The sequence below is a fragment of the Microtus ochrogaster genome, linkage group LG5 (genome assembly GCF_000317375.1).
Source record: "Microtus ochrogaster isolate Prairie Vole_2 linkage group LG5, MicOch1.0, whole genome shotgun sequence".
Classification (NCBI taxonomy): domain Eukaryota; kingdom Metazoa; phylum Chordata; class Mammalia; order Rodentia; family Cricetidae; genus Microtus; species Microtus ochrogaster.
This window is the reverse complement of record NC_022031.1, coordinates 118,840-129,748: the sequence shown is the minus strand read 5'-3', so window position 1 is coordinate 129,748 and position 10,909 is coordinate 118,840. Positions and strand designations below refer to the sequence as shown.

Here is a 10,909-nt window from a genome sequence, read left to right as displayed (position 1 = left end):
TTCTAACCTGCGTCCATCTCGAAGAGGAGAGCTATGGCGTCTGCCTCACTTCCCTTCTTCCCAGCATTCTGTTCTGTCTACTCCACCCACCTATGTTCTGACCTATCAGGCCAAGCAGTTTCTTTATTAATTAACCAATGAAAGCAACACATAGAAAGAAAAGCCACCTACATCAGGTAGTGAGATTCAACATTAGTTATATATGAATGTGACCTTCCCCCCCCTCAAGTTTAGGCTGTAGGAGGGAAACGTGTCATATACTCTGTACTTTTTCAAAAGTTAAAAATTGGTGGAAGCAGGAAGTTGACTCTAGAGAAATGTAATTGGTTTAAAAGAGCCTTTCGTGCCATTGAAACCATGAAGAGGAGCAAAGGCATATGCTGAGAAATCAAGCTGTGTTTGGAAATGCTGGAGATGGTACAGATGCAGCGATTTCACTTTTGTACAGTTATTAGGAGGCAAAGCTGTAGCAGTGTCTGCTTTGCATGCAGATGGGAACTCATTAGTGAAAGTTGGGCTCTCATGAAAACTGGGCAGTGCTGAGACCTCTCCTGTGCTGGGAGACAACAGAGCTTCCAGTAGGAAACAGCTTCACAAGCGTAAACACTAGAGTCAGTGCTATTGGCTTCCTTTGGACTTTACTTCTTACTCAAATTAGTAAAGTTACGAGTTTGCTGAAGAAAATCAAAGACTTAATTTGAGTTCAAGATAACTTTAAAAGAAAATTTAGATAATCCTTCTGAGTTTCTACAAAAATATTTTCAGGCATTTTAGCTGGCTTGGTATTTGGGAACTTTAAATAATGGAATGCAGACTCCTGATGTGTTGATGTGATTTTGAATGAAAATGTCGGAGAAGCTAGGGTAGTCCTGCACAGGCAGTGATGTCATCAACCTGTGGTCCTGATTAACAACCAGAACACTACAGCTGGGGGTCCTAGGGTAGCTGTGAGGCTCTGTCTATCTATAAAGTTCTATAAAGTTGGGATGTGGGCTGTGGAGTTCACTAAGGACATGGTTTATGGAGTTCACTCGGGACATTACACATTTCACACTTACTTTGCTAGGCGCACTTAGAGTTACTGGCCAGGCTTGGCCCAAGCATATCTGAATTTACAAAACACGCATTTTCTGCAATTCCCCGTCTCCCTATTCCTGCTAAAGGGAAGTGTAGTAGTATTTTGACACTGGAAACATTACTTTTAAATGCGGGTATGTTTGAAAGATGGCTTTAAGAAAACTTCTGGTCATCTGAAAAACTGTGATTTAGAGATTTCTTATTGGAAGTCAAGAAACGTGAGGTCTCCCCCCCCCCTTATCTTCTAATGCCTCTTTAATGTCTGTAGGTATCAAAACTTGAACTAGATGACCTCAGATAATAATTTTATAAAATTCCATTATCAAAGTCTATTTAAATGTAAGACTATGTCAGCATATTCAGGTCCCTTTCTTTTTTATTAATGGTTATGAGCCTATGCATAAAAGATAAATTAGGAATAAGTTGAGAGAGCTCATAAAAGTCCTGTTGTCATAAATCAAGATGCTGAGGGTCATGGGACCAAGGGTAGTCCCTAAAGTAACAGCTACAAATGCACCTAGTTGTTGCTGGTTGGATAATAAAACATAAAATTGCTACCTATGCTGAGATCCTTCTTAATTCTACACCTCTAGTTGGGAACGGCAAACTTGGTGTGTGAGCCCTGCTGGAAACGCCTGTGAGTTCTGTTTTGCTATTATAAGGCAGATGGGCAGGTGGGACGAGTGGGAGGTTCTGCAGGTTGCTCGGGAGTGCATTCGAGCCGGGAAGCACCCATTAGGCTGGGAAGAAAGCATCTCTTTAATTCTTCCCATTTGGCAAGAGTGGGTGTTTTCCCTAGTATGGGAGCCTGGTATGGAGTGATTTCTACTGATAACAGATAACTGGCAATCCCGTCTCTCTCTTTTATCCACCCACACCCCCCCGGCTGACAAGGTCTCACTTATTCTGTGGCCAAGTCTGGTCCTCCTCTTCAGCCTCCCGGGTGCTGGGACTATAAGTGAGGTCTGCCTTGCCTGACTGGAGAGGACCCTTTTCTGTTACTTCCCCTTCCAGGCTTCTAAGCACACAGTAGAGGCCCTGGAGATGCTCACTGAGTGATTAACTCATTAATATGCAATTTCTGAAGTAACTGCCTTTCCAGATGTCAAGTTTCAGAAAAGCTTCTGTTACACTCTCAGCATTACACAACTATGGCCTTTTTGACTTCACTTAACCAGAACGCTGTGTAGAGCTCATAGCAAGTTTGCTTTGTCCTATTTTAGGAGAGAAGTACTTTTAGTGCTCACAGACAGAGACACAATAGAAGATGACTCTTATTGCACAACACCTCCAGTTCATTTAAAACACAGCACATAGAAGGAAATCTGGTGCTTCCTAGGTGTTCCCATTTCACTGAGGAGATAAAAGATGTTTGCTGTGAGCGGCTAAAGAGTCTATGTGATTGGAAAAGTATCCATTTAGTTATGGAATGCCAAAAAAACCCTAGCTCTAGCAATGACCTTTACTGCCCCATGTGGTGTGGGCTAGAATAGACTCCTGTCAGCTGAAATTTAAATCAGAATAGGTTATAGAGTAGTTCTCAAACCTGGGTATATGCTGGAAATGCTGTAGAGTTTTCAGAAACAAATATGGATGGCTGGTGTAGTGGTTTGTATACTTTGTCCTCGGTCGGTGGCGCTGTTTGGAGTGATAAGAGGGTGTGACCTTGGAGTTTTCAAAAGCCCATGTCATTCCCTGTGTCTTACTGTCTCTGCCTCATGCTCATGGGTCCGGATGTAGGCTCTCAAGATACTGCTTCAGTGCCAAACCTGCCTTCTTACTGTCATTCCCAGCATGATGGCCATGGACTGTAACCCTTTGAAATACGGGTCCAAAATTAAATACTTTCTTTTATAAGTTATCTTGGTCCTGGCATTTTATCATGATGGAGAAAAATGACTAAGACCACTAGGTATTTCCTGGGATGATGCTAGAGCTTGATTCCATGAACTAAAAACCCTTCACAGGTGGAATATTTTCAGGGCAATTTCAGGCAGAAATGGATGCACGCATGTATGTATGCATGTAAGATACTTGATCCAAATATGAGAAAAAGGGGCAGAGGATAGGTAAAGATAAAACCACAGAGAGTCAGGTGGTAGTGGCACACACCTTCAATCTCAGTGATTGAGAGAAAGAAGCAGGTGAATCTCTGTGAGTTTGAGGCCAGCATGGTCTACAGAATGAGTTCCAGGAAAGCCAGGGTGTCCTGGATTTTAGTGCTTTGGTGCCATCACGTGTGATCTGTGGTGAGCCAGACTCTGACACTGGGAGAAAGGGTGTCTCTGAAGCTCACAGACACAACTGCTTATACATTTAAAACAGCTGCCCTGAAGTTGGCTCTCCTGGCTTCTGCCCAAATCCCTAGCTCTTGTTTGCACATCGTCCAGAGCCCCGGGGTCTTATTTCTCTGCTGGAGCCTACGCCCCTTCCCAGGCAGCCTTCTCAAAAATTCACAAAGAGTGCATCTAACTTAAAAAAAAAAACAACAACCCAGGAAATAATGTTTTTTGACTTTAGACAGGTACAGTGATACATGTTTTCAATTTGAGTTCAGAATCTGAGGCAGGAGGATTATGAGTTTGAATATGACTCTCAGCGTTTGGAGGACAATGCCAGTGTCTCTCTGCATCTGCAGGGCCTGACATAGCGTAGATGTGGGAGCAGGCTCGAGGGTGAGAAGTGTAGATGCATCTTTGCATCTTTTCCAGAGTCTCTATTTTTCAAGCTTAATGCAAACAGACAAAGCAAAACTATTCATAGCTACTATGTATATTTTTTCAAAGGCAAGCTTGTGTGTGTGTGTGTGTGTGTGTGCACATGTGTGTGTTTGCATGTGTGTTTGCACATGGATGGTGGGATATGGAGAAAGGCCTGAGGACAACCAAATATGTATGAAATGATCCCTCTGCTATGCTCCCATGTTCCAGATTTTCTTGTAGATTTTCTTACATGGAGAGGCTGGAATTATGACAAATATTTTATGTTAAATATATTATTTTAAAAATATTATATGTTAATTTTTATTAACATTAAGTATTATAGAATTAATGTGATAAGTTAAATATTAAATATGTGTAACTTGGTAATTTTCATTGCATTGGTTTGTACAGAAGTCATACACATTTGAGACCAGCCTTCCTGGGCTCCCTGTCCAGTGGAACATTTGGCAAGGGCTACAGCGCTGATGTAGAGTTTCCTTTCTCCACCATGGGGTCAGGTCACAGATTCAAAATACATGATGAGAGCAGCCTGAGGTTGACTGTCCCACCTCATTTTGCAGCAACCAGCATCCCCCAGCTGTGCTGCGCAGCGTTTGTCCCCCAGCTGTGCTGCACAGGGCTTGTTCCCCCTGCTCAGCATTCTGGTGCCCTTACCTTTTCCTGCAGACGTTCAATGATAGCAGCTAGATTAGCCTCACGGTTTTCCTTAATTTGTTCCATTTTCAGAATCAGCTTCTCCTCCGCCATCTTGCTGAAGTTGTTATTCTCCTCCAAAGCCTTCTGGAGGACTTCTCGCTCATGCTCCCTCTTCTCTGCCAGTTGTTTCAGCACCTGAGCCTCCTGAGACTGGGGAGAAAACACATCATTTTTAGTTATCGGGAAGCCGACTTCGCTGAGTGCTAGCTGGTGCTGCAGGCATGAGCACTGCTATTCACTGACTCTTGTCTGTAGACTTTAGCACTTTCTATGGAATGTGTTGACGGGGTGAGTGGCTCCCTGAATTTTCAACTGTCAAGGTTTTAGACAGAGTGTCTTAGAAATAGCATTAACTCTCATTGAAGAATTTCTTTTCTTTTCTTTTCTTTTCTTTTCTTTTCTTTCTCTCTCTTTCTTTCTTTTATTTTTTTTTTTAACAAAAATAAGATGCTGCTAAGCATATCTGCAGCAGGAAGTGCTACAATGAGCCACTGGACCACTACATTCACTGAGAACCTGAAGGAAATGGGAAAGGCCTGAGGCCTGGACTTCCCTTTTCTTCTGTCCACTGTTTTCTAACCAACCATAGGGTGGGCCCTGTAGGAGCTTTTCTTGTCAATCAATTCTCTTTTTACTACATGACTGTCCTTCCCCTTTCCCAGCAGCTATTAAATTCTTCCTGGCACTGGAGATATGACTTAGTGGTAAAGGGCACTTGCTGCTTTTGAAGAAGACCAGGGTTTAGTACCTAGAGCCCACATAACAGCAAACAACTGTCCTCAAATCCAGTTCTAGGGAGTCCAATGCACTCTTCTGGCTCTCTGGACACCAAGCATGAACACGGTGTGCAGACATACATGCAGACAAAGCATACATACACATAAAATACTCTGTAGAGACTTGAAAACATTCGTACAAATCTCGTGTTTAGTGTCCTTTTGGCCCAAACCAGAAGAAAGCCCTGATTCTGGCTGTCATTCTTCAATTGGACACCCAGAGGAATTACGGCGACTCTGTGGTCCTTCAGCAGTGAGAGCAGAGCCAATGGGGTTAGCTATGTCTTGTACATGCTCTCTCTCTCCTTAGCATCAGCAGGATGTATGGTTCTTTGCAACTGCAGTCACTGGGGGCTTGGCAATGATAGAGCACCCAGTGTCTTCCTGCTGAGATCTATTTCCAAGGTTCTTTGGTGAAGTTAGGAAACCTAGCCTTTTATTAACTATTTCAGTGATTCTGTTGCTGGTGGCCACAGTCTGCTCTTTGGAAACACATTGGCTATCTTCCTACTACAGCCTCTAAGTGCCAGGTTTAAAGGGATGAGCTACCACACCTTAAAGTATTAAACTGCATGTGTGTGTGTGCACGCGTGTGTGCTTGCGTGCCATCATATGTGTGCATGCAATCATGTGTGCATGTGCGTGCATCATGTGTGTGTACAATCGTGTGCATGTGTGAGCAATCATGTGTGTGTGTGCATGCCATTATATGTATGTGTGCTTTCCCCTATGCAGGCTTATATGGAGGTCAGAGGTTGGTATTGGGATGCAGTCCTCAATTATTTCTGTTTCATCTACTCACTTGCTTTTGAGATCTGGTTTCTTGCTGAACCCAGAGCCTGACATTTTGTAGACTGGCTGGACTGTGAACCCCAGGACCACCCACCTGTCTCTGACCCTAGAGTACTGGGCCTACAGACAAGTGCCTGTACTTACATGGATGCTGGGCATCTGAACTCAAGTTCTCAGACTTGTGCAGTAAGCATTTTACCCATGGAGCCATCTCCCCGGCCCTGGCACTTGATGTTTAAAGGAACCCTTCACTATGCCATAGCTTAGGGCTCTTGAGCTCTCTGTACTTCTGCTAGTGCTGGAAGTTAGACTTAGGACTCCATTATTGGAGTGTGTAAGCAGCTCTTTCTGCCTGCAACATCCCTGACTTTATTCCCAGGAGAAATCAACTCTTCCCTGAATATGGCTCAGTCTGGCAGTTGTACCATCAAGGAAGAAAATCAGTTTTGATGCCACTATCTGTAAAGTGAGAAGATAAGCAGTAATTTCAGAACATTACACAAAGGCATGGCATACGATGCGCGAGAAGCTGAAGAACGGCAACACATGATCTGAAGCAGTGGAAGCTTGTCTCTACCTGTGTGTGGGAGTGAAGGTCTCACTGCATGTTCAAACAGTTCTTCCTACTGTGCTGTGCTCGGGCAGATGAGCAGGAAGGCAGGTGGACTGTGTGTGTTTAAAGAGAGGTGAAAATAGGGACCCTGGAAAATGTTGGTGCATATGAAGTTTTCAAAGATAAGTATTGGCCTTGAAGGATCATGGCCTTTCACAGAAGCTCTCTGAGAATTAAGATGGAGAACTGGGTGAGGTAGAGGGCAGCTGGTACAAGGCAGAAGTAAGCTGAGGCAAATACAGAGCGAGTCATTCAAATGTGCCATCCGGGGAGATGGGATTTGAGAAACTGAGGCAGATGGCTGGTGAGCACCTCTTCTGCACATCCTCACTCAGATCTTAGGATCACCGGATGATGATGCGAGAGGTACACGGAAGCACAGTAATGAGACAGGGAGAAGAGTTATTGTCCATTTAGAAACGCTTGAACATTGTGCAGAGAGGTTAATTAGCATCTCTCACGCTACCGAGTCTAAGAGCTTAATTGCTGCACAAATGAATTGGGTGATAAATCTGAGTTAACTGGTCCATAAAACTCATCTACGTGCACAGAAGAGATTTAAGACACTGTAGATGCCACCGGTTTCCCATTTACTTCTGAAGTACATATACTCCTGCCACTCCATCTTCTTGTCCCCTTTAATCATGTGTGGAATATATTACTTGACACACAGATCCATTTATCAAACACCAAAGCCCTTAGTTCCAAAGGATCTTTCCACTAGGAGGCTGGATGCTGTCCTGTAACTACTGGGCTTTTTGCTAATCCTGAAAGGACATTGTCAACATGGCTACAGGCAAAAAAGTGTGTGCTCAAATATGACAGTTAAGTGTAGTTGTGCCAAGTAAAGACCACAGTGTTCACTTCCCGCAGAAAAGCAGGAATACATGAATGAGGGACTTAACATGATGAAAACCTGGAGTTTCATCATGAGCTCTTCTCGTTCTGAAGCCTGGGATGGGGTTGCTGGAGTCCCTTCACAAGAAGAGAGTCTGCATGCTCGTCTTGCTTGCCCGGAAGACCACAATAAGAAGATTTTATGACCATGACGTCAGCTGGCTTCCTGAATATCAAACTGTGACTATATAAAAACGACTTCAATTCCCCTATTCCATCTCAATAGCCAGTTACCAATTTAAGATGCCAGCTGCAGATTACAATTCCCAAAAGAATACACACTTTCCAAGTTTGTCCAATTTGACTGGCTAGGAGCAACTTTAAGGTGATGTGTTACAGTATTGCAGAGCTAGGAGTTAAATATAAGTTGTCTCTGTCTATTTTGGCCCTTGAACATAGTTACCCGCCTTTATGTGTGACCTGTTGTTCTTGAAAGCATCAATTGGAGCCCTTTGCAACACATTAGCCTAAGCAGACCACCAAGTTTCAACACCTCAGACAGGAGTGAGACCTGGAGCAGAGGTCTCTCCAATTTGCTGTGGCCTGTCTAACGTATCGTACCCCAGTGTATTTAAAAAGTGTCTTGATTTATGATTCCTTCTGCTTTGGTACTATAAATCTTAAAGAAACTGCTACCATGTTGTGACTTGGTATTTGGGGAAACGGGAAACTGAGTTCCTGGGCTAGAGTCGCTGACTCAGGATTAAACTCTCTGTTACCCCCTTTAAAGTGAAAGTTGTATCTTTGGGTGGCTACAACACGTCACTGGAGGACAAGGTCAGGCGTCTTAGAGTCCGGGCAGGAATTAGAGGCCCCTTTCCATAATGAGGGTCAGCAGTGCGGGAAGTTGGCAGCCATGTGTGTAAACTTCACCTGGTTCAGACCTTGCAGAAGCCGTCGTGGGGCAAATCCATAATGTGGTAAGGGAACAAGAGGAGCCCATTCTAAAACTTTGGTGTTACAAATGAAGAAGTTGGGGCCACCTGATTGGTCTACTAATGGTTCCCTTTCACACCGCTTTGTTTAGAGCAAGGAGTTCACTTCTCTTTCCGAGGTCATAGGCCGTTAGAATTTACTGTGCAGTGATGTTGATACATGAATTAGCTCTTACTGAACAGGTTTGAGTGGGGAGCTTTTTAATTTAATCTGTTTATCAAAGTTATAAGTATCATTAAATTTTCATCATTTTTCATGATATTAACATTTTTCATGCCAGTTTTAGTTGGCCTGACCTGTTTATATGTATCTATTTTATCACCTTAATTATTCTATGTATTATGATCAAGATCACTTTATATTTAAAATATTTATGAAATGTGCGATATGGCAGTATTAATCAGGACCACTTTCCTTTGTAAAATCATTTGCTGGACCATAATTTTTGCAAAGTCAGAACTTGTTGCATTTTTATCAAGAATAAGCGACAGCTCATGGACCTTCTACAAGTCTTTTCAATAGAGGACAGTGCCGGATGGTATGGCCAGGGAAGAGGGATCTCAGCTGAGGGGCTGCCTCCATCAGACTGGCTGTGGGATGATGGATGTAGGGAGGGCCAGCTCACAGGGGTGACTCACCCCTGGGCAGGTGAGCCTGGGTTCTAAGAGAAAGCAAACTAAACAAACCTATAGGTCTGAGGTTTCCTCTGTGGTCTCCGCTCCAGGCTCTGCGTGAGTTCCTGGCCTGACTTCTCTCAGTGATGGACTGTGACCTGGAAGTGTAGGTGAAATGGCTGCTTCCTGCCCAGGTGGCTCTTGGTCATGGTACTTATCACGGCCACAAGAAAAATACAAACCAAACTCGGAGATAGAATTGAGATGACTTGCTCAGGGGCAGTAGCTGTTGTGTGGAGGCTCAACTGCAGACATTCTGATACCCACGTGTTCTTGGGATGATTTGAAAGGCACCATTAAACTGTAGTCTGCTGAAGATAATCAGACACAGTCCCCACACTGGGACATATGGGAAAGAGAAATCACTAACAGAGACACTGGAACAGCAGAGCATGTTGGATCATCTAGGTGGGATGTGTGGAAGCCTGATGCCTTTTGCTAAGGGACTGTTGAACGAATGGGCACAGGGCCTGAGTGGCCAACGTGTCACCATCCATTCCCTAATGTGGTTAGCTGAAATATGAAGACTTGAATTTCAAAAAATGAACACTGATTGACAGAGGTACTTCAATAAGGGAGAAAAAGCAAAATTACTTAGAATAAGCTTTTCTCTCATCTAAACAGTGGAACATTAGTTCTGGCTGGAGGAGCCTGTGCAGTTCTATCCAAGCAAGTGACCATATGGTCAGAGCTATGACTGTGGCCAAGTGGCCTAGGGACTCTGGGAAACTGCCAGGATTATTTAATACACAGTATATCTGATCCCCTGTGGAGACACTTGGGCAGCAGCCTTCCAGCCCTGACTTCAGAGAGCCCTGTCTGTACAACTCAGGCGGGCCCCTGGCCCACAGAGGGCTCTTGGATTCCCAGGGAATGGCCTTAAACATCCTATTAAGTGGTTTCGTGTTTAGAACATCCTAATAAGAACCGCATCTCACACCCCAGCCCTTGTCTACCTCTGTGCTTGGAGTTAGGATTATGTCAGTTTGATGAGAAAATGCTTGCTGTCTTAAGATAACTGAGGCTATTGACTGGCAGTAGCAACTGACCGTTTATAATAACAGCAAAATGCTGCTGATACGCATGTAAATGCCATGTGTACTTTGGGGGAGAATATCTAAAAATTTGTAATGTATGGGAAGGGAAATAGGCCCAGTGTAAAGTGACAACGGCTGAATTCTGTTTCTCAGTTTTTAGCAGCTTTTTAATATTTATTCAAGCTTTTATTATTTATTTACTGTTTTTTTTTTCAAGGCAGGATTTCCCTGTGTAGCCCTGGCTGTCCTGGAATTCACAATGTAGACCAGTCTGGACTTGAACCCAGAGATCCACCTGTCTTGACCTTCCAAATGTTGGTATTAAAGGAATGTGCTATTACTGCCCGGATATTTTGAACACCTAGAAGGATTTGTTTTTATGTAAAAATGCAGGCCTCTTTATGACTTATACATTGGGTCTGATCTAGCGCTCCCTTCCAACTCCCCCATCCACTGTCTGAGCCACTGCCTTCAAAACATCTTCTCTGTGCTTGCCTCTGTGTGCCCTTAGTCATGAAGTGGATTTCATTTGTTTGTTTTCTAGTCTATAACAATTTCCCATTTTCTCTATTTATCTAACACCATTTTTTCTAGTTAATTCCTTTACAAATAGGTCTTTCTTTAAAGCTGGGCTGTGTTTCCTATTCAGCATGGACATGGTTTCATTGTCTTCCTCTGCCTTCCTTTC

General features: G+C 43.5%; 1 protein-coding gene across 1 annotated transcript in view; it reads right to left on the bottom strand.

Annotated features, from left to right (window-relative positions):
- The window catches only part of Stmn2 (stathmin 2), a 52,780-nt gene that overhangs the window by 4,227 nt on the left and 37,644 nt on the right, over positions 1-10,909 (bottom strand). Inside the window, exon 4 of the mRNA XM_005361791.2 lies at positions 4,455-4,646. Within this exon, the coding sequence (XP_005361848.1) occupies positions 4,455-4,646 (192 nt within the window). The remainder of the gene's footprint in view (positions 1-4,454; positions 4,647-10,909) is intronic.